This window comes from Carlito syrichta, unplaced genomic scaffold (assembly GCF_000164805.1).
Source record: "Carlito syrichta isolate Samal-C Ts95f unplaced genomic scaffold, Tarsius_syrichta-2.0.1 Scaffold301971, whole genome shotgun sequence".
In the NCBI taxonomy this organism is placed as follows: Eukaryota; Metazoa; Chordata; class Mammalia; order Primates; family Tarsiidae; genus Carlito; species Carlito syrichta.
Window position 1 is genome coordinate 132,456 of NW_007246067.1, and position 27,692 is coordinate 160,147.

At 45.7% G+C, this 27,692-nt stretch overlaps 1 protein-coding gene across 1 annotated transcript in view; it reads right to left on the minus strand.

Moving 5' to 3' along the window:
- Positions 1-11,812: 11,812 nt before the first annotated feature.
- SFRP1 (secreted frizzled related protein 1) overlaps positions 11,813-27,692 on the minus strand; it is a 42,723-nt gene continuing 26,843 nt past the window's right edge. Inside the window, exon 5 of the mRNA XM_021711275.1 lies at positions 11,813-13,390. Coding sequence (XP_021566950.1) covers positions 13,068-13,390 — 323 coding nt within the window. The 3' untranslated portion in view covers positions 11,813-13,067. The remainder of the gene's footprint in view (positions 13,391-27,692) is intronic.

Sequence of the window (27,692 nt, forward strand, 5' to 3'; positions counted from 1 at the left end):
TGTGTGTGTGTGTGTGTGTGTGTGTGTGTGTGTGTGTGTGTATGTGTATGTGTGTGTGTGGCTTGCCTGCCAGAGTTGGAAAATCAGAGGTCTGATCATTTTGGACTCTGGTGTAACCATTTTCTTCTTGTACTCCTCAGTGTGGTGAGCGAGAGGCAGCAGAAAATGTACTCCATGAAGTCTTTTTCCATTCGGAGGTCGCAAAACTACATAGTTCAAAAATGAGGGTCAGCTGCACACACAGCTTCCAAAGCACACATGCCTGGACTCTGGAAAACATCTTTCACCCTAGAAATGTGAGAAGAAACAGTATTTTAAAATTTGTTTTTATTTGTAATTTTGGTAAGACACACATAACATAAAATGTGCCATCTTAACCCTTTTAGTGTTCAGTTCAGTGGCATTGAGCACAGTCACATTGTTGTGCAACCATCACCACCACCCTTCCCCAGAGCTCTTTTCATCTTGCAAAACTGAAACTCTGAACCCATTAAACAATAACTCTTCATTCCCCCTCCTCTAGCCCCTGGCAACCACCCTACTTTCTGTGTCTATAAATTTGACTACTGTAGGCACTTCATATAAGTGGAATCATGCATTATCTTTTTGTGACTGGTTTACTTTACTTAGCATCATGACTCCAAGGTTCACCCATTCTGTAGCATATGTTAGAATATCCTTCCTTCTAAGCACATTTTAAAGAGGGAAAAGACTGGATAATATTGTATGTATATACCACATTTTGTTTATACATGTTTTGGTTATTGTAAATAATGCTTCAATGAACACAGGTGTACCGATATCTCATTGAGTCCCTGCTTTCAATTATTTAGGTATATACTCAGAAGTGAAATTGCTAGATCATATGGTTATACTATTTTTTATTTTTTGAGGAAACTCCATACTGTTTTCCACATGACTTCACCAATTCACATTCCCACCAATAGTGCACAAGAGTTCCAGTTTCTTCATATCCTCACTAACACTTGTTATTTTCTGGTTTTGATATTAACCATCCTAATGGATTGTAGTAGTATCTCATTATGATTTTGATTTGCATTTCTCTAATGATTAGCGATGTTGCACATTTCTTATATACCTTTTAGACAGTTGTATGTCTTCTTTGAAGAAATGTCTATTCAATTCATTTGCCCATTTTTTAATTTGGTTATTTGTACTTTTGTTGTTGAGTTGTATGAATTCTGTATGTATTCTAGATACTCCTTACCAGATGTATGATTTGCAAATATTTTCTCCTAGTACATGGGTTGCCTTTTCATCTTGTTGACTGTATCCTTGGATAGCAGAAGTTTTTAATTTTGATGTAATCCAATTTATCTATTTATTTTTCATTTATTGTCCATAAGGAATAGTATTTTAAGCCAAATGCAATACTTGGCTCTTTTCAAGATGCCATTAAGTGAGAGAAAGAACAAGATAAAACCCTGTCCTGATGACTGTAATATGTGTATTCCCCCATCTCCCAGTGTCTCATACCAACCCCTACAGGACTCAAGATGACCAGGTTAGGAGCTAACCCTCCCATTCAGTTACCTTCCCTACCAGAGTATATATAAGACGTTATCTGAAATATTTCCTTTGCAGACCTACACTTAATACAGGGTTCTGTATTTTGGTGCTTTTTGTCTTGTTTTGTTTTGTTGTTGTGTAGTTGGGTTTTGTTTTGGGTTTCTTTCCCTGCCTTCTGAGTATGATTTTTCAAGTCCTACAGCAAAAAATATTGCGGAATTGACTTTACATAAAAGATTTCAATGAACCACTTATTTAGAAGAAAACATTCCAGGTTTGCTAGCCAGCTTAGATCTTGACTCCTTGCATCAGAGGGGATCATCCTAAAAAGTCAATAAATGGTCCCAAGGGGAGTGAGCCAAATGCAGACATTTAGTTGTTCTACAAGATAAGGAGTTGAAAGCATTTTATATTAAAGTGTTCAGCATTCAAGGTCCTGGCTCTATGTTTTATGAGCCCTAATTCTGATCCAGTGTCAGCCGCTGGGTTCTCTGCCAAAGAAATACTGGAAAACCAACTTTGCTTTAATTTCATTGGTATGTCATCGGCTGATAGACATCATCTGTAAAGCCAGACCAACCTTTAAAACATTAAACTCTCCTGGAATGAGTGCACCATTTTTCTCTCAGAATGAAAAAACAGAGCTAATTTAATGGAAGACAACGTCAACCCAATAGTGCCAACAGAAGCTGGAGAAGGGATTTTGCAGGGATGGCAAAGCTACTGGAATGCTGCCCAACCTGTTCACCCTTTAGAGCACCTTGCCCTTGCCCTTCTCCCAGGAGCCCACACAGGCCATGCCCTGTCACCTTTGGAGTCCAGCTGTTTCCATGCGTTCCTCTGCTCTTTTTTTTTTTCTTTGCGTTGGAGTCTCACTCTGTCACTCAGACTGGAGTGCAGTGGCCGCTCCCGGCCCGGCCACCGCAGCATCAACCTGCTGGGCTCCGGCGATGCTTCCGCCTCAGCCTTCCAAGTAGCTGGAACTACAGGCACGTGCTACCACAGCCAGCTAACTTTTTTTTTATGTATTGTAGAGATGAGGTCTTACCAAGTTGCCCAGGCAGGTCTCGAACCCACAGGCTCAGGCAATCCACTCACCTCAGCCTCCCAAGGCGCGGGATTACAGGCTGAGCCACCAAGCCCAGCTTCCTCTGCTTTCTTAACCACCCAATTCAAGCTACATGAGTATAAGACATCTGCAACACCCTACACAGAGGAAAATGGGGAAGGGGAAGGGCAGAGGACACAGAACTGTTGTCATACATAGTCACCATCCTCATGGTGCCTGTGGCCAAGCAGAAGTGATTAGAAGACATTCAAGAAGAAGAGTGATCAATACAACTTGGCACCACACAATTTAACATTCCACTGGACACCAAGTATTGGAGGGGCTGGCAAGAGAGGGATCTATGAGAAGGGGATACCCAGGGCCCTTGTTGCACAGACAGATACCAACAAAAACACAAGCATAGACATCCTAACGCCAACATCCATATATGCATGCACCAACACTCCAAAAAGAGATGTGCTCTTCCCACACCAGGGATAAGTATTTTTTTACATTTCTCTCCTAAGAGAAATGAGAAATGGACAAAATCCCAGGGTTTCCTAAAGATTTTTGGTGGTCCAAGAAGACACCCATGGCTGAATTTATAATATGACATCATTCTTTTGCATCATTCCAAACAGGCTTCACATGCACCCTAGAAAAATGCACCCCAAATTCCTGGAAGGGCTGAGTTTTTTTAAAAGAGCACATTTGTGTTCATAGGAGGTAGTTGCTGGAATTTCAGGTGAAGAGAAAGAGAGCCAAGCTTGGAGTGTTTGTTAATAAGTGTTCCAAGTCCTGCAGATACACGTTCATTCCTGTAAATGGACGCCGAACTTTCTTTTTATGCACCCTGGCTCACTTTCAGCACAAGTCAAGTTCAAATGCTTCACGCAACCTGGACAGTGACTGAGCCTCGAGGAAGTCCAGGTGGTTCTGATTAGGTCTGGAAACAAATGACTCGTCCAACAGAGAGCCCAATCAGTCCAAAGGTCTGTGTCCCCTCTGGGTCCAAGTTTCATTCCTGATGGAATGTAGCTTGCCTGTTCAAAGTCTATATTCTTGATTCCTTCTTCCCACCTACCCTCCCCACAAAAAAATCCCCAAGAGAAAAGATTAGCTTGGAAGGAGGCCCCTGAGGTTTTTGTTTGGACATCACCACCCTTTGTAAATCAGCATTTTAATGAGTTAAGTGCACATGAATCAGAAACACAAGGGTCACATTTCCTCCGAAATACTTGGGGGTGGGGTGCAAAATGCACTCCAAATTTGGCCTGATCCACAATCCAGAGGCAGCCCAGGCCCTTGTCAAGTCTCCCTTGTCCTGATGTTTGACCCAGCAGCTGGAATGGTTCCCTCACTCTAGGCCTCCCTCAACCAGCACCCATAGTCCAGAGTCCCCAAGGTGGGCACGTGCCCTGCTGGCTGCACCCACCAGGATAATTCATGCCAACCACCCTGATATCAGGCAGGATGGGAGGCAAGCAATATTAAAACAAAGACAAAGTCTGACATGGAAATTTCAGGAGGAAACGAGCAATTACATGAGAACAAACATTCGCAGGGCTACTCACAGCAATCATCAGAACACAGAGCAGAGATATAAGAACCAGAGTGACAAGTTCGAGGGTCAGGGAAGCCTGCGTCATGGTAGATAAATTGTCCTTCCGGGACAGAGTGGTGACAGCGGTGACCCGCTCCCTGGGCACATATTTGTATGTGCATGCATGTGTGTGTTTGTGTGTGTGTGAAACATAAGTTTTATTTGACTTGACTTGGAAGTTGGATCTCTTTCCCTTGCAGGGGAAACCACTTCTCCTCAACAAGCTTGTTTCCATCCACCAGGCGGGAGGGAAATTGTGAGTAGGTTTGGTCCCGGGATTGCTGAGACATGTGCAGACCAGGAGAGAAGACAAGTCCCCAGCGTGAAGCTGTCTTCTTCAGCTCAGAGCAGACGTAGGGTCACAAGGAAGAGGGCTCAGGAAAGATTTTGCTGCAAGTCAAACTGACCAGGACACACCAGCTGTCCTTTTTCCTTCATCAAGATCCCTGATACAGTCAAGCTAGTTCCTCAGGCTTGAAAGGTAAATTCTTTCCTTCCATCAGTTAAGTGAAAATAAATGCAAGTCTCTGGGTCCTGGTGTACCTCCAGCCTGTCTCCACTCTGTCTCCATTGTAGGATGCTTTCGTCACCCACCTCCAGTCTGCATATGTCATTTGTTCTGGTGCTGCAGGGGAAGACAGCTCGAGAGAATTTTGAAAGTTTGCAGAGTCTACAGTGGCAGTGCCTGGCAAGTAGGGGCAGAGCTAGCAGGGCTTCATGCTGATGTTAATTGCAATTTACATGCTGGTGTTTATTTTTCCTCTAGTCAACTACCAGCTGCCTCTTCCTCCTCCTTTTCCTCTTCTGCTGGGGCCCTGGGCCTCCCCTAAGCCCGGCCCCAGCTGGGGCCTGATTCACTCTGCAGAGGGATGTCTTGCTGCTAGAAGTTGTTAAGTAACCTGCCAAGAGTAGCAGCCATATTTGCATTCCCAGTGGCCTCAGCTGCCGACCTTGGGAGGCAGTACTGACCCCAGAAGAATCCAGTTAATTCTGTAGAACTCGTCCCAGTTGTCCCTGGGCCACATTATGAAATAGGCACTTAGATTTTGGCATGTGATCCTTTCATTTCTTCAGATTATAGGCTTAATCATCTAGGCAACTGGTCAAAATCATGCAGATCTACATAAACTTGGAGAACTAAGCAGCAAAAATGGAAACTAAGGCCCTTAAAGCACTTCCCCGCCCTCAATCTATTTCAGGTACAAATAATGACAGTGGATATTAGTGTGAATCATTAAAAAGTATACACGAGCCGGGCTCAGTGGCTCAGCCTGTAATCCCGCACCTTTGGGAGGCTGAGGTGAGTGGATTGCCAGAGCCCACGGGTCCGTGACCCGCCTGGGCAGGCGAGACCTCGTCTCTACAATACATCAAAAAAATTAGCCGGGTGTGGTAGCGCGCGCCTCTAGTTCCGGCTCCTTGGAAGGCTGAGGCGGAAGGATCGCTGGAGCCCAGCAGATCGAGGCTGCGGTGGCCGGGAGCGGCCACTGCACTCCGGTCTGGGCGACAGTGAGACTCCAACTCAAAAAAAAAAAAGTATACACGAGGTTGGGTGTGGTGGCTCATGGTGGTTTCAGAGGCTGAGGCAAGAGGATCACTTGACGCCAGGAGTTTGAGACCAGCCCAGCCTGGGCAACACAGTGAAAGCCCCAACTCTACAAAAAAAAAATTTTTTTTTTAAATAATCAGTGTGGTGGCTTATGCCTATAGTCTTAGTTATTCAGAAGGCTGAGAAGGGAAGTTCACTTTAGCCTAGGGGTTTGAGCCTGGACAAAAAAGTGCCATTTTGTCTCAAAAAAAAAAAGTGAAAATGAGATTGGATCATGTACAAAGCAATTTAGTAGGATCTCCTGTTTTCTTTTTTCTTTTTTTTTTTTTTTAAGTTGGAGTCTCACTCTGTCTGCCAGACTGGAGTGCAGTGGCCGCTCCCGGTCCCCGCAGCCTCGACCTGCTAGTCTCCGGCAATCCTTCCGCCTCAGCCTTCCAAGTAGCCGGAATTACAGGCGAGCGCTACCACGCCCGGCGCGTTTTTGATTTATTGTAAAGATGAGGTCTGGCCAAGTTGCCCAGGCGGGTCTCGAACCCGTGGGCTCAGGCAATCCACTCACCTCAGCCTCCCAAAGGCGCGGGATTACAGGCTGAACCACCAAGCCCGGCTTCCTGTTTTCTTAATTCTCTCTTGGGAGGAAATTTAGTGTGCAGATCTAAGTTTGGATTGCTTTATTTATATTTAAGCCCTGGTACTCAGGGATCTCAGAGAAGCTCTGGCCCTGAATCCCACCTGGCCAACCAGTGGATAGGCTTCCAAAAGCACAGCTGTAGGAACCCTGGACTCAGGCACTGCAGCGAAGGGAGTAGCTCACAGTTGCCCACAGCAAAGCTGAGCTGGAATCCCAAGGATGGTATCCTCCTATGTGCCTGTGCTGCCTGAGCTGGTCTTCACCACCACCCCCCATCTGCCAGTCCTAGCGCTCAGGTGATGGCAAGGTCATCCTAATTAAAACCACTGTTGGGGCTTCAGCTGTGGAAAATTGCTGGCTCCTTTCTCCTTCCTTCCACCTCCTCTTTCTCTCCTTAAACACACACGTGCAACTTTCCCTTCCTTTAGTTTAGCAAACAACTCTCTTCATGATTAAGTACAGCTCCTTCTTATCTAAATAGTCCACAGATGTAGAGAGACACAGGAGCTCTCTGCTCCTATTTGGAGCTTGTTCTGGTACCCATCGTCTCCAAATCTACAGAAAGCAGCCTCCTTAGCCTTTGCTGACAGAAATTCCTGCTGCCTGAGCCCCAGTAAATCAGCCCCTCAGCAGGCTGTCCCCAGTTTATCAGAGTTGGGCTTCCCCTCCAAAGGCTTCAGCTCCCCTCCCTTTCTAGGCTCTTGCCATCACCTGAGCTTGAAACTGCCCAGACGTGAGCAAATGGAACATGAAAAGTGCCAATTCTGTTGTCAAATTCCCATATAACTTTATATGTTATGTTCAGATAAATACCACCAGTTGGTTAACGCCACCAACCCCTGGCAGTCTGGGGATGTGGGGTGTGCTGGGAAGTTTGGTGAAAGGCACAGCCTGGAATGCTGTAGGTTGCTGGTGGAGGGGCACAGAAAGGGATCTGTGAGTTTCCATAATAGATTTGGAAGGAAAAGAATCATTCCTTAAGGTCTAGGACAGGGATGAAATCAAATAAATGAGTTGAGAAGACTCAACCCCAGACATGACTCTCAGTTTGATTTTCTCTCCTACCCAAAGCATGGTTAATATTTGAGTCCCTAGGAGATGGGTTCTCTATGTGGCTCCCATAGATGGCATGATTACAAGGGACAAGGACCCTTCTCACTCAGCAGCCCTTCTTACTTGCCCAGGAGAGCTTCCCTACTCCAAGGTGCTCTGTGGACCTGCAGCCCCAGCCTCACCCGGGGCTCATTAGACATGCAGACCTCCAGCCCACCTCAGACCTACCCCATCAGAACCCACGTTTTCACACTGATCCCCGGTGGCTCACAGGCATATTAAAGTCTGAGAAGCACCCTTTGGAGAGCCAAATATACCCAACTATAAAGGAAAGAGCCAGGGCTCCCTAATTCCTGCACCTGACTGTCTCTATCCACTGATGCTTAGTAAGAATAACTCAGAACTTCAGAAAGGGCTTCAGATTGGGGGTCAGGGAAGAAGGATACCAAAACAGCCTCCAGTCCCTCATCCCAAGCTACCGCATGTCCTATGAGAATATTCTGCAAAGTAAGATCCTGTGGACTGCTTACATCTGGGAAAGAGTACATTAGTTCAAGGTTCAGAATCTAGGGGTCCGTTGCAAACCTTGGGGAAATTCTGGGGGTGGAAGCCAGGAACTGCATGTCAGCAAGCTCCCCTCGGGGTACTCACATATGCTCAAGCTCAAGAACGGTTCTCCTTCATTCCTTCCATTGCTAGTGGATGGCTGGTACAGATGTCTCTTCCTCAGGAGCAAAAGCGAATTGCTGGCACTTCTAGACCCAAGGTGGGCAGATGGCCTTAAAGATAAGACCAACCTAACTTTGTGTCCTTTGTCTCCTATTGCCCCTGGGCCAGAGAGCATCTGTGTTGTTCATTGAAGAGGCACAGGTGCCATACAGCTTGGGGACAAGTCTGCTGTTCTGGGAGCTGCCAGCATCTCTGAGGCACAAACCTCAAGCAGTCCTGAACCTCAGGCACCCCCAACAGCTGGAATTGCCCTGGAGTTGCACACACTTCACCATCCTTTTGCACACACTTCCCCATCCTTTTGCTAATTTGTTTTTGTTTGGTTTTTTTTTTAAAAAAAAAAAAAAGGAAGCTGGGCTCGGTGGCTCAGCCTGTAATCCCGTGCTTTGGGAGGCTGAGGTGAGTGGATTGCCTGAGCCCATGGGTTCGAGACCCACCTAGGCAACTTGGTGAGACCTCATCTCTACAACAAATCAAAAAATTAGCCGGGCGTGGTAGCGTGCGCCTGTAGTTCCAGCTACTTGGAAGGCTGAGGCGGAAGGATTGCCAGAGCCCAGCAGGTCAAGGCTGCGGTGGCCGGAAGCGGCCACTGCACTCCAGTCTGGGCGAGAGAGTGAGATTCCAACTCAATAAAACAAACAAACAAAAAAAGGAAATGATGGGTCACGGTGGTGGGGCTTCAATGGGGGTGACAATGACATCTACACTCAGCCTAAAAGAAATGCTCTTTCTTATTAATCAAAGGAGACGAAAAAGAAAGGCCAATATTTTCCTTGGCTGGGCTAGCATTTTACTTTCATCCATCAGGTACATTCATATGTGAGAATCTTTTCACACCAAAGCAGATAGAATTTTTTTTTCTCTAGTGCATCATCATTGCTAGCGAAGATGAAGCTCAGCTGCCTCCACAGATAGAATTTTTACAAGTCCTCATACTATGCCTAAAAAGTATCTCTGTGCTTGTGTGTGGTTTGGGGTGACGGCAACACGCCCACTTTTTGCCAGTTGTCTTGAGTTTGGACGTGCCCTAGATCAGGGACCTACATCCATGAATTTATCACTGTAATTGTTTACAGAATTAAGAGTCACATGGAAGGAGTACCTAGGCAAGAAGCACATAACCTCATACGGAACAGGTTGGGCTCAGTAAAGTACAATGCTTGGGTCCCAAAGAGAAGTTCACAGGAAATTCAGATGTTATGTCTACACAACTGGGATTAAGGAGTCCTGTGTTTTAATCCCAGCAAGGCAGTTACCTAGGGGTCTCAAACTAGTTAGAAATCCTGGCAATATCTCATCTTAAATGAAAGGGTGGGTCTCGTGTGGGTCTAAGACTCCATATACAAACAAGTTTTCAAATTCTATTTGGTAATTTTAGTGCTGAGTTGGGCCGGAGGGGGAAGAGCATCTGAAACTAGAAACAGGGAAAAGAAACTTGGGCAGGACTGAAAACTACGTTTTTATAGAGCAAGTATTTAAGCTTCTTTCTGATCTGAAACACACACAGCCAGGAGAAACACTTCTGGAAGTCATTCCCAGGAGCAGATGGTAAGTGGGGGGCGGCGGAGGGTTTGGGTAGCCTACAGTGCCTCCCAAGTTCCCCTTCAGCCTACCCACACCCAGTTATCATTTGAAAGCTGCTGAACAGGGACAAGAAAACCCAAGAGGAGGGGGAAGTACGTGTGCAGTAGAAGAAGGTGAGGAATGTATGACTGGGTGGAAAAAAGTCACAGCACACATTATCATTGATTAATTGAGTAATTTTAGTCAAGTGAATATTGATACATGGTTGGGAAAGCATGAAAATAAAAACACATACAGGAATTACTATTAACATAAGCGATAACATCAAAACATCTGGTAAAATGCAGTTAAAAAAACAACACAAATGAAATGGAATGTAAAACATTTTCACAGTATTCAAAGCTTTTGTAAAAGATTTAGACTCTAAAAGAGGAGTACTACACAAAAGAACTAGAAGAGACAGGAATTTCGTCTGTGTCCCACATATCTGCTGGTGACAGGTCCCTACGGCCAGCACATCACTCTGTGGAAGCTGCCTGAGGTATTCTTCTGAAACAGGTCACCTGAGCCACCACATTGATGAAGTTACAACAGAGCAACCAGTGACTGGGCGTCTGATGGGAAAAACAGATGTTCGGTTTGGGAAACGAGATTGCTGTAATATGCAGAGCCAGATACAAACTGACGCTCTGATCGGATCCTGCTCAGGGAGAACTTGGTGCTCACACACAGGCACCAAGAGCCAAGTGAGACACCGGGTATTTTTTAAATGAACTATTTTTGGAATCCTCACCTCCATTCTATCTTCTAAGATAACTACAAGCATTCTGCCAAGATTTAGCTGAGTTCTGCCAATGGCCTCCCAGGACAGTATCCAGAATGATTATTTTAAAGCTTTACAAATCCTGCCTTGCGATGGTACAAAATCACATAGAGATCTCCTCTTTTGGAAACCAATGACCAAGCCACTGAGGCAGCACACTGGTTCTGATACTCTGATGAGAAAAACAAAGGCTGGTGATAATGCAGCTTTAAGCCCATAGATAGCCTTCCTTTAGGTCCTAAAATTGCTGATGTGATACAGACAAAGCTGGTATATGTCTAACATCTCCATTAAAGTTATACAGTGAAACTCAAAATCAGGGATTCTGAAGGGTGGTAAGACCTGTGCTGCAATTCACATGTTCCACTTATTTTGAACTCCTTCTGAAGATATCACTTCCTACCTGAGAATTCCCATTTAGAGAGCTGCACAGCACGGGCCACCTGTTCTTCCACACTCTGCGGTAACTGCTGATGTCCCAGATGAACTCCTCTACTAGGGACCCAGTCTTGGAGAGAGGGCCTATCATGAGGCACTTTGTCAAAATGAGCAGACACATATGAGCACTGAAATACTGAGTTAATCAGAACGGAGACCCAGACCCATGCACTCATGAACCTGCCCTGAACTTCAGTTTGACAGCAGGAAAGTAGATAATTTCTAATTAACTAATATATATATACATTTTGTAATCATCCAAAATTACAGGCAAATCACACAAGGTCCCTAACACTTTATGATTAAAGGTCAGAGAGAACCAAAAAAAAAAGGGGGGTAAAAATTAGGGGACCACTAGTTGTGAGAGGTTAATTATAACAGGAAACCTCAGGTGGGCAGCTAGATGGGCATGCTGATTTTCAGACTGATGTCTTCGAAAGTCAACAGACTCTTCCACTGTTTCTGGCCAGGGGCATGGGAGTGACACATTACAGCCTCTCTGCAGGATCCAGGTTGGGTATAAACATTCGCCAGGAGGGAAGAATCACTAAGGCCTCGAGGTGGTAAAGAGAATTAAGAACTAGGCTTTGGAGGAAGAAATTAACATTAATTTTTTAGAGCTACTTCTTATACATTGGACAAGTGGAGTGAAGCTGTCTAAGTGAACAAAGTTTACGTATATCACTTATTAAACTTAAGGGCTTTGAGAAACATTTTAGGGTACTTGAGAAAAAAATGCATAGATATTTTGCTTTTGAAACTCTGCTTGGATGAAGACACTTCTGTCAACTTTCCCTCTCCAAAAATGAAACAAAAGGTAAAATGTGCAGAAGGTCAGGCAGTTAGGTTGTTCTGAATTTCTTTGTTTTATAGGCAATCAAGTTTAAAGGAATCTGTTTCTTTACAAATAAAAGAACGAAAAGCACAATTAGTTTTGTTAGGGTTGTGTGGGATAGTAGGGCAACCAAGAACGCCTTGGGAAGGAGACCACCCAGCCCTGCTATCAGGCACATCCGCCTCCCACTGGAAATGCCCAGTGAGAGAGCCTCTCCTCTGGGAAGCAGCCTTGACTGGATCAAGAGACCCTGTCTCAGCACACCTTTTGAAGGCTCATGGTAGACTTTCTTTCAAACTTTGAAAAGTAGGCTTTTGTTGCTGATCTTTAAAAATTGTGATACAAGCAAACAGATGAAGCAAGAATGCCAGGCTTGTCACCTAATTTCACAATTCACCCTGACTCACAGCTTGTTGGACTGTTCTAGAAAGACTGTATTTTCTTCTTTGACTATGTGTTTTGAAAACCACTAGCCATCGCCTTCTCAGTCTGAAAATTGCCATCTCTCTCATGCCCACTGTGCTTTCCCTTACACTCTGGTGGGGCTCCGGCCGCCCTTCCGTATGTCTGAGGTAAGGTCACACCCTGGGCCTTTGGGAACTGCCACCCACAGGGCACCTGAGACAAGTCAATCCACATCCAGAGACAAGCCCATGGGAAGACTACAGGCAATACAGGTGATGACTATCTTCCAGTTTGTTGTCACTATTGATAATGCACTTGTTTTTGTCTTCTGCACCTATGACTTTCTGGAACTGACCTTAATCGTTAAGCGTGACATGTGTCTGTTTCTCTCTAAAGCAGACAGAAAGAGAAACGATTCTAAAATTAAAAGCAACATGACTTACCAAGAGTTAGGATTTTCTAGCTCCAGAGACATGGATCAGCCAATAGACCCACTCCAACAAGTTACAAAATTTCATTTTCATTTTTGCTGCTGTCCCTCATTTTTTGTCCAATCCTTTCCCCCCACTTTTTTTTTCTTGCTGGTAAAAATATTCTTTTGTTGTGGCTGCACCTCCAGTAAGAATGGCTGGCATCCCTCTGGCCCAGGACCTGCCTTGGAACTGAAAAGCCTTCCTACTCTACATGGCCCTTGCCTTGCCAGCCATAGCTATCTGGGGTCTGGGCATGGGTGTGGAGGGGAGGGGGTGGGATACTGCAAGAACAAAGCCAACTGGACTACAATGTCCACTACTGACAGGAGCAGTGTGTGTGTGACCCCCGGGGCTGGGGTCTTCCTTTGACCCCTGCCGCGTCCACCCCCCCAACCCCGCGCTCCCTCCCCAACCCGCCCGGGTGAATCACTTGAACACCGACTGAAACGTGGGGCATTCATGACTCTTCATCTTCCTCATGAAGTTCTTGAACTCCTTGTTTTTCTTGTCCCACTTGTGGATGGCCGTCAGCAGGTACTGGCTCTTCACCTTCCGGCCCATGATGAGAAAGTGGTGGCTGAGGTTGTCCAGCTGATGACAAGGACAGTCAGCCCCGTTCTTCAGGTACAGGACAAGCTTCTTCAGGTCCTTCTTCTTGATGGGCCCCAGCTTCAGGGGCTTCTTCTTCTTGGGGACAATCTTTTTGTCACCATTTTCTTTTTTCACTTCTTTTATTTTCATCCTCAGTGCTAGAGATGGTGGGGAAGACAAGGAGAGAAGGGGAAGAAAAAGCATTTAGAACAAGCTTTTCACCTGAAATGGTGGAGGAGGAAATGGAGGCAAAGAGAAAGCAAAAGAAGGCACAGTTTTTCCACAAAAACCAAGGTCTCCATCCCTTGTTCTGCTGCTGACTCAACCCCCTAGTTTTGTGGTGTCTTTAAAAATAAAAAAAGACAGGGTGTTGCTTAATCACCCAGGCTGGAGTCCAGTGGCACGATCATAGCTCACTGCAACCTCAAGCTCCTGAGCTAAAATGAGACTTCCACCTCAGCCTCCTGAAGAGCACCATGCCTGGCTAATTTTTATTTATTTTGTGTGGAGAGGAAGTCTTGCTATGTTGCCCAGGCTGGTTCTCAAACTCCTGGCCTCAAGTGACCCTCATCTTGGTTCCAAGAGCACTGGGATTACAGGTGTCAGCCACCATACCTGGCCTTTTTGTAGTGTCTAATAGTAGCTCAGAATTGCCACCAGGCACCATAAAAGTTCTCAGATAAATTTCAAAATCCAAATCATATTTCTCTTTTTAAAAATTCAGTGGCTCAGAATATTATACACTGCTTTAAGTAGGGGATCCTATAATCCAATTTAATCCATATAATCTAATGCTATAGCCCTCAATATTCAAAGGAAAAAAAAACCTGATTTTTTTTCTTCTTTAAAGAGAAAGTTACTGGTTTCATTTATTAACATCCAAAGATCTAAAATTCCTTTAAAGTTGGGTGCTGCAAACAAGACAAACAACATCTATGCATGTACACTTGGTAAAGGGCCAGTAAAGAATTGTCATGCTGGGTGTGTTATACATCAATATCAAGCCTCAACATAGGAGTACCTATGACTGGGTTTCTGCAGTGGTTGGACAACAGGTATTGCTAATATCCTGTCAACCACTAATCAACCACTAATCCCCACTAGCAGGTACTCCTAATGTTCTATCAACTGAGGAGACCAACACGAACAAAATCTACTTTGACTTCCCGACAGATGAGAGCAAGTCCCGGTGAAGTCCTAAAAGATAAATCCACGATATGATCTCTCCTCACATCTCCTCAAATGGTACCTGGCTGCTACAGTTCTCGGTGCAACCCCCAGCAGAAAGGGAAAAACACCCCATCCACCAACTACACCTTCTCTTTCCTTTGTCCCTATAGATCCTGGATTAACATTATAATTAATCCATGGACCAGAGCCTTTAGTGATGGCTCCACAGTGTCTACTGATGAGGATAAATCAGAGTAAAGTCACTATAAACTGTGAACACACTAAACACAGAGTATCCTTGTTACAGCCAATTCTCCTCCAAGACTGGCCAGCCCCAGACAAGTCCCAAGGAGTTGGAAATCATTTTCTAGATGCTGCTCACCGGATAATTTCTACATCCTCTGAATTCTCTTGAATTCAAAATTACCAAGCCCCTCTTTTTGGTAACTCAAGGCTTCTATTCACACTCCATGAAGCAAGTCTTAAACCTGAACTAAATAATAACAGTTAATAATTATAAAAGCATGTGATTTATCAGGACATGTACTAAGAATATTTTTTTTTTGAGTTGGAATCTCGCTCTGTCACCCAGGCTGGAGTGCCGTGGCACACTCATGGTCATCCCAGCATCGACCTGCTGGGCTCTCTGGCCATCCTTCTGCCTCAACCTTCCACGTAGCCAGAACTACAGGTGCGCGCTAACACGCCCGGCTAATTTTTTAATTTATTGTAGAGACAAGGTCTCGCCAAGTTGCCCGGGCTGGTCTCAAACCCGCGGGCTCAGGCAATCCACTCACCTCGGCCTCCCAAAGTACTGGGATTACAGGCTGAGCCACCAAGTCCAGCCTGTCCTAAGAATTTTGCATGCATTCCTCAATTAATCCTAACAACTCCAGAAGGAAGGTACAATTATTCCCCCCATCTAACAAATGATAAAACTAAGGCTTATGGGGCTGATGTGCCCAAAGTCACTAACCCTAAATTTAAGCCCCTGTCTGACTGGATACTTTTAATCAGCATGTTGTTCATGCTGCCTCTAGCGTTCCAGGATTCTTTAGAATGAACCCAAAACTTGGAGTACTGATTAAATGGACCAAGAAAGTATGTGGGAAGACCTCAGACTCTCTTCCCGGTTTCACCTACATTTCAAAATGACTTTACTAATGAAATGGCAAAAGAGCACCTTGTGGTTGAAAGAGGCTAGCCGAGCAAAGAAAAAACTGCATCTGTGGAGGTTTTATTAGTGAATATTCCAGTTGATTAGAAAAGCATACCCTTAGCTAACCTGAGAATAAGGAGAAGGAAAAAAAAAATCCTGAGAACAAATCTTTAGTGAACATGTCATAGCCAGTAAATCAGACACAGTCTCTCTGCTTTCTCTGTCTTGCAAAAAGCATTCAAGATCCTGAGGCCTACCTGACTCAAATGTCTTGTGATACCCTAGGGCTGTGAATGCCTCACCCTGAGGGTGACAGAAGGGTGGGAGTGGGCATCAGTGAGAAGAATGCACTTGCTCTGGATTACCAATGACCGTTCCCCCTACCCCAGGCTGCTCTCAGTTTCCCAGTGCATATGGGTGTGAGTTGCACACACAAGTGTGGGTTGCGTAATGGGCATGGGTTAGGCACATGGACTCAGGTTGGGTACACCAATTCGGGTTGTGTACATGGGCACTGGTTGGGCCCATGGGCACTGGTTGGGCCCACAGCTTCCCAATGAGCTCCTTTCTTCAAATCTCCCCCACCCAGAACCAGCTACTGCCCAGTCTCCTGATTATGCTAGACCCCTACTCACTGAAGTCGGAACTCAGTGGGTACCCACAAGTGGGTGTGCTATCAATGTTCAGCAGCAGGGACCCGCCCTCCACACCTCACCCAACACCCACACAAGTCCATATCTGTTCAGCATCCATCCCACCTGGTGGCTCCTGTGTGAAAAGATTTCCCCGTTCTAGTCTGTGGCTCACTGAATGAAGACAGTTCTCAGTGGGGCCAAGTGAGGGGCCAGCAGGAGGCATCTGACTGCCCAGGCCTTGGCAAAGGCAGGTCTTCACTTCCACCTCGCTTGTGCAAAATGAAGTAAGCAGGGATGGAAGATACCACAGTTCAGAGAAGGCCGCAAAGAACACTGCACTGTATCAAGGGAGTAAGAACAATTCTGCTCCTGTCATAAGACCCTCCAAGACATGGCCCAGGTCATGATAGAAGCCAAGACCCAAAGTCCCAGGCTCGTTGCTACACGAGTGATCAAGGACATTGCCAGGAGAGACCAAGGCATGCCCCAGCCAATGAGGTGGATGCCCTCTTTTCTGCAGAGAAGTGACCATCACAGCTGAGCTCCCACCACATGCTGGGCTCCCAGGAGAAGCACAGAATGTGTGCTCTATCTATGACACTTTGTTTAGCACTCACAGCACCATATCAAGAAGGCATTGTTATTACTCTATTACCACCAAGGAGAAGGACTCAGGTTAAGGAACAGCAGCACAAGGCCAGAGCTTATAAGAGACAGAAATGCAATTAGTGCCCACACCTAAGCCCAGAGACCACACTCTCTCCTGCCATACCATGGCTTGGTTTAAAATGACATTGCTTCAGTGGAAACTATTTCACTCTTTTGATTGTGTTGCTTTTAATCACAACTCAAATCAAAAATTAATGTTTCTTTGCCGTGACCGCGCAAAGGAATTTCGTTTACATAGGTGGGGGGACAGTGCTGGAAGAGGAGAAATCAGAGGATGGAAATGTGTTCTGCATTAGATGCTTTCTTTCTTGCCAATGGCTCACTTTCTTTTTCGAAGTGGAGAGAGCAGGGAAGAAGCCACATGTGGCCAGAAATTACTAACATCTTTCCATCTACAAGGGTTTATTTTAGGGATGCAGATTACCAACAATGTTTGGATAGGCGATTAGCTGTCCCAGGTTGATTTCCCTGTGCTGGGGGGCAGTGCAACCCCCCACCACCATGCCACACCCAGGGGCTGTTGGGGCACCAGGGGATGCTGGCCCTGGGTGATCGCCATTACCCCTACACCGTGCTCACAGTGCCTGGACGCCAGGGATGTCACCCATGGGCTGTGTTTACAGTGACAATGGTGGTGGTTGGCAGGGAGGAGAAGCCCCAGAAGATAGCAACTGGGGCAACAGCTAAACAGAGTCCTGAATCCTGGGTTCTAATCCGAGTCTCAGTTCTCTGTGTATTAAGGGCAGAGTGCTGTCTGACTGCCAGCCTGGCAGAATCACCATCCAGGGCCCCTGCTGGCACTACTGGGGAGACAGCAAAGTTCATCTCCAGCCTGCCCTCCAGCCCGTGACCTTCCTCTCCTCCCTCATCAGGAGTCCTGCCATCCCCAGAAGATGAGGCAACAACTAAACCCTGTCCCAGGCCCTTGATCTCAACTCCTTGTAACAGCTGGATCCTGAACTAACACACAACACAAAACAAAATTCATTCTTCTTTTTTCTTAGCAACAATGTAACATTCTCCAAGGGGAAGGGATTACTCCAACCTAGGCATCCCTGCCACCAAGAGACCTAGAAACTTTGAAAACTCAAAACTGGAGACTGCAGTTAGGGCCTGTCTGAGCCTTTCTCAGTAATCTTTAAACAATCCATTCCATTCGAGTAGACCATCAAAATTTCATGCCACTTTCAGTCATTCAAACTGTATTTTCTGCTCACAAATTAAACTTCCTTGGTAGCCTCCCCACGAAGCTTAGCCCTATTTCTGAGGTTGAAATGAGAATCAGGAAATCATTACACCCACCAACCCAAGCCCTCTTCAAAGCCTCCTCTTCCTCTGACTTTCCTGCCTCTATGAATGGCATGTCCATCCCTCCCATGACCTAAATACAGTGCTGGAACATCATGCCACTGTTGATCGAGGGCCAGGCATCTGCACAGCCATTCAAGTGGCATTGCTGTAGGAACCCAGAAAGGATACAAGGGCAAAGGTGACATGGGGCTGAGTTGAGAATCAACCTTGCAGCTCGTCTGATTATAGAGAATAGTTGCAGGGAAGGGTAAAGTACAGAGAAAAAAAGAGAGGGAAACCAGAAGTAAAAGGAAGAAGAGTTACCATAAAGTCATCAGGGACACAGACACTAGGCAGCCCAAAACCACAGGCAGCAGGCATTCCAATGGAGGACACACCTTTCAAACCAAGTGCTGAAAGGTTTGAGGATGAATATGAAACCAGAGCGCTCAACTTGGTGATGAGGGAGTCACAATGACCTATGGGACACTGGGACCCAAAGGGACAAGTGTGGATTCCAGAGTGAAAATCCAGTGGGAAGGGAAAAGAAGAAAGGTAAGCTGGGCAAACAGCCACCAAATGTCGATACTGTGGGTGAAGGTCATCTGGGGGCACTCCAGCCACACAGATTCATCTTGGATTGAGTACACACGGTCATTTCTACTCCTTCCTGAAGTCGGTTTAAAATTATAGTCAAAACCAAGCTATAAACACATGCAAGAAAGTGGTAAAGGAAACAAGAACATATCAATCACTCTTTGTATAATAGAAAGCAAATGGATGTGGAAGCAGACTTGTAAGAGGAGAAAAACTGAAATTCAGTTGCCTACAGAGAGGGATGTGGGCAAGAAACCAGCCAATCCACACCATAGGACTCAGGAACGCTCTGGAACTGGGCCCTGGGCACTTCTGAATGCCATCACAGAGTTTGTACTCAATGTAGGGATTGATATCAAGCCTGTATAGGGACACTCAGACCCACTTCCCAGGGACACAAATTCCAGTGATGCCCTTACCAATGCCAGCAGCAGTCACGGGGCTTATTCAGAAGGTTTGAACCAGACAGTCTGAAGGACTGGGTACACCAGACACAGCGTTAGCAGGTCTTTAGGGAAAACTTCTAAATATGAATGACAGATACCAAAATATAGAAAACAAACAGGAGAAAAATAAGAATTCAGAGATAACAAAGACAATACAGGGAACATTTTTTAAAACTTCTAAATATGATATTACTAATAGATATGATATTCATAAAACAAGAACAGAAAGCTATTAAAGGTAATGTTCAGAGAACAAGAAAGTTTATAGTATAGCAAGAGAGAATCAAGAAAACAAATGGGAGAAAATACCAAAGAAACAATTCAACAAAATTTTCCAAAAATGAAGAACATGAGTTCTCAAGTTAAACAATATCCAGATCAAAGAGTCATGACAGTTAAAAGTGCAAGGGACAAAAAGAACTTTTAAAATATTCAAAAGAAAAAGAAAGCATACATCTAATACAAAGGATCAGGCATCAGAATTGCTCTGAACTTACCAACAGTGACACTACAGATTGGAAGATAATGAATCAATGCATTTAAAATTCCCAAATTTGATACTGAGGTAAACAAGCAATCAGCATATGAGAGAGACGATGTCTCAGGCATTAAAGAGTGAAAAGAATTATCTCCCATGTACCTTTTCTTAGAAAACTGTTCAGTGAAGTGCTCTACAAAAATGCAGATTTAAACTAAAAGACATAGGATTCAGGAAACCAAAGACCTAACAAAGAAAGACAAAAGAGGGCTTAGGATGGTTTTTCCAGAACAACCGTGTGGTAGGCTGTGATGGTTAATTTTCAGTGTCAAATTGACCAGATTGAGGGATGCCTAGATGGCTGGTGAAGTATGTTTCTGGGTATGTGTGTGAAGGTGTTTCCAGAGGAGACTGACATGTGAGTCCCTGGACAGGGAGAGGAAGACTCTACCTCAACATGGATGGACACCATTCAATGGGCTGCTGGTGCAGTTAGAACAAAGCCAGCAGAAAAACGTGACCTCTCTTCCTCCCTCTCTCTCTCTCTGTCTATTGTGAGATCTCTCCAGCTCTGTGATCATGTGAACCAATTCCCCTATAAAGTCCCTCTCCTACCTCCTATTGGTTCTGCTCCTGTAGAGAACCCTGTCTATCAGACAGCCTTAAGCTGCATCAGTCCAGACTGAAACAGAAATAAAAAGCTCAGGCAGATCACATAATGTATGTCTTGCCAAAATGTTTGTTGTAACACCTGGAGCTAAGTTCATAACACCTGGAACTGAGTTCATAACACAAACATTAGTAACTGGAGGGGAAAAAAATGAGGCAATTACTACTTCAAGGAAAAAGAAAAAGATGTAAAAGAAAGGAAATGAATATGCAGTACACTACATGGCTTAGCTGCAAATAATTGTTAAATGATTTTAATAAATCAAACATTGACTACTAACCAAAGTGTGATACAACTACATTGAAAAGTAGTGTAAGAGAGATAAATGTTTAATAATAAAAAATCAATAATGCCTAAACATGAAAAGTTTTAAAATCATAAACATGCTATTTATTTGGTCTAATTTGCTAAGTAGCACAAGAAATAGCAAAAATAGTTAAAAATTATTACCTCTGGGTCATGGGAATTAAGGGTGGAAGGCATAGGGTAGGGAATGGCAGTTTTTTCTTAAAAGTCTTTTATTTCATTTATATAAAATATAAATGAATCACAAAATATGAGCTCATGAAAAAAACACAGAGATTAAACTTCCAGATCCTTCACTCGCCATTCATCTAGAGCAACCTGGCTTTTGTTAGTGCTTCCTAAGGATTTTGTTTGGGTGAGAATTCTGCTTTTTCAACCAGTTTTTTTTTTTAAAGGACAGAGGAGAGGCAGTCTATGGATCAAGTCAGTCCTCATCCTTTTTTTTCAGATAAAAGAAATCAACTCCGTTAGATCGTGGATTATTGACTCTAAATTGGAAGAGATGTGGACCAAGTACAGCTGATGTTCAGAAGTGAAGTAACTTGCCCAAGGCCATCCAGCTTCCCTGGAGCCTGTACCCTACCTCTCTGCCCAGAGCCTCTTCTTTATTCCATACTTCTTCCTGCAGGAAAGCAAGAGGGGATGAGCAGGGTTCCGGCAGATTCTGGGACCACTGGACAAGCACTTGGACACATTTTCTCCAAAAGGTGCTGATACAAAATCATCCAGGGGCAGACACCAGACCACACACCCTGATTCCCAAGAAACGTGAATTTTCCCTAAACTGCTTTCTGTTTGAGAGGCCCACACTCCCAAACAGACAATCTGAGGAGTAAGTTAGGTACAGAGAGGCTGGCCAACTCTTTACAAAGCGGCTTTGACCAGCCGTTTGATCAGGAAGGGCCCATAGACAGGCACCCAAAGACCAGTCCTGTGGACTGGCTCTGCCCCTCGCACCCCACAGGTTCTCCAGATGGAAGTCTGTTCTGATAACAAAGCCTCCCTAAGCCATGAAAACAGAAGACCCAATTTTCTGCTTCTCACTTATGTCTTGGGTTGGGCAACCCCAAGGCCTGAAGCAGAAAGTCCCTCCCCAAATCCAACTATGCAGATGAGATGTGGTAACAGCTCTGGGCACTGGCCCTGGCTGTGAGCAAGAAAGTGCCTTCCAACACTCAGCAGAGAGCCTGGGCACCCAGCGAGCTGCCTTTGAGGCTGGCTTTGAGGCATTAGGGCCCAGATAAGTCCCACTGACAAAGGCCTTGCAATGGCAGCTTAACAGACCCCAGCAGGAGCTGGTGTTTGGCATCATTAATTCGTCTAGCAAAGAAAGGAGCTTGCTTTTGTCACAATAACTCAGCCTCTATCCCCTGACCACAAGCCACATGCTGCACGCTTACATGCATTTACTGACTATGAGACATACATGACAAAAAAAAGGAAAAACAAAACCAAAAAAGATTGAAAGCAGCTTTCTTTTCCTCTCATCTACAAAAAAACAGCAGATGTGGAAAATGTTTCTCAGTAACTCAATTGGGGGAGATTATTTAAGTGAAGTTGTCCTGTCTTCTGGATCTCAGACACCTAGGGGAGGGGGGTCAGGCAGAAAAGTGGAGTCTGTGACCTTACACGGGCCCCTTTGCAATACTCATGGGTGCACACACACACGCACGCACACGCACTCTCGTACATGCACACCAGCAGCATTGATGCTAGCCATCCGGAATACTGCTGCCTAATTGCCTGATTTCATGGGCTGTGCTAAACCCCCACTGATTTAAGCTAACGATCCAAAATGAAAACTCCACTTTGAGAGTAAAGTGCTGCCTGGTGGGTTTTATGTGGAAGGCACATGCATTAGCAGCTCTGGAGCAAGGTTTTGGGCCTCAGAGTGGGACAAAAAAGATCTCTGGTCCCTTCCCTTTCCAAGTGCCCACCTTAACCACCTCTACCCCCAGCCCCCAGATCCCGGGCCCTATACAGAAGGCAGAGGAGAACAGGAGAATCCCTTAAAATAAAGTCAGTTACTAGGATTGGATGAATCTTGGCTCCAAGTCCAGGCAGACCTGCCAAGGCAAACAGCTTTTCCTACCACGGGGTCACTGGTTTTCCATTCCTCTCCACTCCACCCCCCAGTGTTCGTCCACATGGCCAGTTGGAGCATGGATGGACTCTTGGAAGAAAAAGATGGGAGTAGGGAAGTGGGCTTCAGAGCCAAAGAGTCAGAAAAACAATGTGCTCTCCTGCATGCTGAGAGATGCTTAGAACAGTTCTTAAGTGAGCATCTGCAGAGTCACCTGAAGGGCTGTTAAAAATGTGGACTACAGAGCTCCAGCCCCAGATGTCCCAAGGCAGTGTCATGGGGTGGGCCTGAGAATCTGCATTTCTGACAAGTATCCAAGTGACATTAATGATGCTGGTCAGGGGACCACACTTGAGAATCACTGTTTTAAAAGGCTGGAGGGTGGGGACAGGGTGGGCTCTTAACTTTTCACCTTTGTTATTATTCACAGTGGTGCATTTTAAGAACTCTTACATGTGTGATGTTTAAACATCCTGAAGGTCTAGGGCAGCCCACCAAACTCACTAAAACTCAAGCTGAAGCCAGCAAGATCAGCACAGGCCTGTCTAAGACTCAGGCAACTTAGGGAAAGCTGGTCAGCACCATTTACAGAATTGTGGAGGTCTAGGGGCCCCTGATTCCAGAGCTGTGGACACTCGCAAAGTCGGGAGAACAAAAGCTTTGACAGTCAACCCAATACCACTTACCTGGTCTAGACTCCTCCCATAATTTTTTGCATGTGCTTGGGCACATCACTTTACATCTCTTGGTCTCAGCATAGCTATTTGCAGAACGAAGGTGCTGGCCAAGTTCATCTCAATCTAAAGCTCAATCTTGGCATTTCCTTTCTCTGTCTTTGAAATCCGATAGAGAAAACCAGACCACACAAGGGAACACCCCATATCTCAGATAGCAAACAGCCCAGACTGCTGCCAGCCCCAGAAGTTTCATCTGTATGTGCCCCAGGGCAGCCCTGCAGGGCCGACAGTGGCACAAGAGCATGGTCTTGATCATAAAGTTCCCTAAGTTCAAAGACAGCCCAAACAGCACCCACCACACTCCAGGCATGGTGGCCAGCAGGCCTTCATGTCATCCTCCTTTGACAGTTGAGGACCAAAGGCCTGGGGGCTGCTGGCCCCTTGTCTAGGAGACCCCCAAGGAAGCTGAGGCCAGTGCCTCTAAGAAATGGTGGCAGCACATCTGTCCCTTCTTCCTTGACCATTTTCTCAGTGTGACCCCTATAAAGGAGATGGCACAGGCCATCCATCCTCCAGGCTGAATTACAGACCATCCTCTCACTGATGCCTTCCCAGCTCAGGCTAGCCATGACCTTCATGATCCTACCTGGCTGACCCTCTATGCAGCACAGCTCTACATGATAATGACCTGAGAGTGTGCCCATCTGTCTCCTCCCCACTGTGCAGGACATGGCCCACCACTTACTCATCTCAGTGCAACACCGAATGCATCAGAGGACTCAGTTAAATATATGTTGGACACACTAATGAATAAGAAGATATAAACAGCACAGTCACTGCCCTGACATCCATAGCATCACTAGTGAGACTAAAATTCTTTACACAAAACCTCACTTCAGCACTAATAACACCACCACCTAACAGTCATCGAGCTGGCCTAGGTCAGGCACTGGTCTACGCTCCTTAACATATATTTACTCACTGACTCCTCTAATAACTCTGGGAGGCAGATACTCTTATTAAACCCAGTATCTAGATAAAGACACTGGGCAGAAAGGCTCAAATCATTTGTCCAAGGTCAACAGCAGAGCTGGAATTTGATCCCAGGAAGTCTGGCTCACAAAATATTAATAATATCAATACAAAATGAACCACATGAGTAGAGTGGGAGACCCATGTCCTGAGAATCCTCCTTCCACCAGAACTGGTTGCTTTTCAGGCCTAGACCCAAGGAAGGGTCTCCACTTAGGTCTCACTGGCCCTTTTTCCCTCCTGAGGGTGTTCTGGGTATAAAAGGAGAGGCAAGTATCCCTTGAATTCATCATAGAATTCATCAGAGATGTCTCCAAAGTGCAATCACCACCATATGATTCTCTCTGAGGTAGAAACAGAAGCTTTGTTCCTCTAGACCTGAGCCTACCCCATTCCAATAGTGTCACAACTACAGTTCAAGGTTCTTCCTGCTCATTCACAGCTCTGACCCTTCCTGTCTATTCAACATGCTACACTTGAATCATCTCTTTTTGTTCAGCTTTTCCAGGCTTTGTGGCAATAGCAGGGAGACCCAGAAGATGCAGGTGCCATGGTGGCCTGCTCTGACTCTGGCCCTTGGCAGGTGCAAGGTTCTATCAGAGCTTGGACCCGCACCCCTTTCCCATTCATCAGACGGCAGCATCTGGTTTCCCTGCAATGTATAGGGCCAGGGAGGAGGGTGACAAAGTGCATGTGGTTCTCCCGTGTGGGGCTGTGGCAAAGTTCTGCCAGAAAAACACACACATCCAGTCTGATCACAGTGTACACTAAAAGGGATAGGGAAGAGGGCTGTCTCTCGTGGGTGAAATATGTCATGGCCTGAGATAGGTCTGGTTGAAGAAAAGAATTTAAAAGTTCAAGGGAGTTAGCACCAGTCTCACCTCAGAAAGGGCATTACTGCTCTTTCTAGAACTTGCCATACTCCCCTGGCTGGCACTTGGGGTAGCTGGAAGTGGGGGTGGTATCAGCCTCGGGCTGAATGTCCTGACCCCTGTCCTCAGTCCTCTGGCCCTCAGGAGCCTCCTTTCTTCTCTTAACCCATCTGGAGCCTCACATCTAAGTCACAGGGCAGAGGTTCCGAGAGCCTGAGGGGAACATGTTGTACAATGAAAACTCACATGCCCTCACTTGGCGCTCCCTTTCTGTGCCTGCAGGAAAAATCCATACTGAGAAGAAACACACAGAAATCTTCCCCATGCTATGGATGCTGCTCACCCACAGGGCCGCGTGGGTCCCTGCAGAGGGACAGACTGCCTAGCCCCAGAGGAGACCATATGAAGTCAGATGGATGGAAAAAGACTAGGGGTACACAGAAACAGAGCCCAGCAGGAACAGGTGTCCAATCCTTATCCTGGGGCATCTTCCCCAACTCCTAAATGCATGCCTGCCATGAGCAAGGCAAATGCTTGTAATGACCAACCTTCTGACACCACAACGGACAGTTTTCCTTCTGATGTACCACAGTGCTCTCCATGTTACTTCTCTTCCTACTGAAGACAGTTGAGATCCAGGGTTGGGGACCATGACTAAGAGTCCCAGGGGACAGTCCCATGAGCTCCTAGCTCTTCAGCAGGTGTGCCTATCTCTAATGTATATAGCCAACCCACCTTCTGGAGTTCCTTTTCCCTGTTCTCCTGCCACCTTCCAAGTGCTCCCACATCTTGTTCGTGGGTGTGCACCCCATGCGGGGAGCGAGGGGGAGTCCTCTCCCTACAGCTCCTCTCCAAGGCCCTTCCACTTGCATTGGAGGTGTCCTCACACCCCCATCCTATTGATCCTCCCCAGCAAGCTTTGCCCTGACACACAGCTGGACACGTCCAGGAGGCTGGCAGGCCCTCACAGATTTGCTAGCAGAGTAGGGTCCCTCTGGAATTGTGGAAGAACAAATTTCTGCTGTTTAAGCCACTCAGTTTAGGGTAATTTAGCAATTTGTTATGGCAACCCTAGGAAACAAGTACAAGTATAAACTCAACCCTGCTGCATGACTGCCTCTCAGCAGGTGTGAACAGTCAGTCACGAGAAACATGGAGGATTTGCTGTGATGCCCAACTCCTGATGCCCTACCAGGCTGCCCCGGATTCCACTCTCCATGCTGCTGTGTGACTTAGGTCAAGTTGCTTAATCTCACTGAGTTCTGCTTTCCTCAACTGAAAAAGGAAAATGATAAACCCCTTCATACTTCAGAGGATCCTTGGTAGGCTCCGTAGAAAAATAAGCTCAAGCGTGGGGAAGCACTTCGAAAATGGCAACCGACTCCTCTTACTTTTAACTCTGTACTCCTGGGACATTTTTTATCTTATACAATGTGAATACATTGTCATTTCTTTTTTTTTTTTTTTTTTTTTGAGTTGGAGTTTCACTGTGTCACCCAGACTGGAGTGCAGTGGTTGCTCCCGGCCACTGCAGCCTCGACCTGCTGGGCTCCGGCGATCCTTCCGCCTCAGCCTTCCAAGTAACTAGAACTACAGGCGTGCGCTACTACGCCCGGCTAATTTTTTTTTATTTTTATTGTAGAGATGAGGTCTCGCCAAGTTGCCCAGGCAGGTCGCGAACCCGCAGGCTCAGGCAATTCACTCACCTCAGCCTCCCAAAGGCGCGGGATTACAGGCTGAGCCACCGAGCCCGGCTTACATTGTCATTTCTAAACTAAATTCACATATTCAAAAATAAATTATGTACACAAATATATGTACAGAAGTTTGTGTTTATCTGTGCTTTATTCATTCACTCATTTAGTTACTTTCCCTGACCCTGACCTTCTGACCAATGTTAAAGTGCTGCTCTGCCTTCAGGAAAAGCAGAGAAATACAAATGTGGTTTTTAACTGACTAGGTCAAAATAACTCCAACTTTGAAATTTTGATTTATTTCCCTACAGTCTTTCAAGACGCTCTGTGTGACTACAATCTCATTCATCTTCATTCCACTCCCAAAAGAATGAAGATTCCAGACTATTTTACAGATAAGAGCTCTCTGAATTTAGATTCCTGCCATTTATTATGTGACCTCTGGCAGCAGGCATCTCTACTCTGTTTCTCTCTCTCTATTGAGCTTTAGGACGTAGTCATGACTTTACTTCTTCTTCCCTTTGCTGCAACAAAAAGTACTTTTCCTGACAAGTGTTAGACTCCCAGGTAGGCGCCACACCTATTTCCTCCTCGTCCTGTGTCCCCCTTGTAAGTGTGCACATTTTCCCTCAGAAACGGGAGTGGGAAGGTCTCCGGGCCTTTTCCTGGGAATACATCAAGT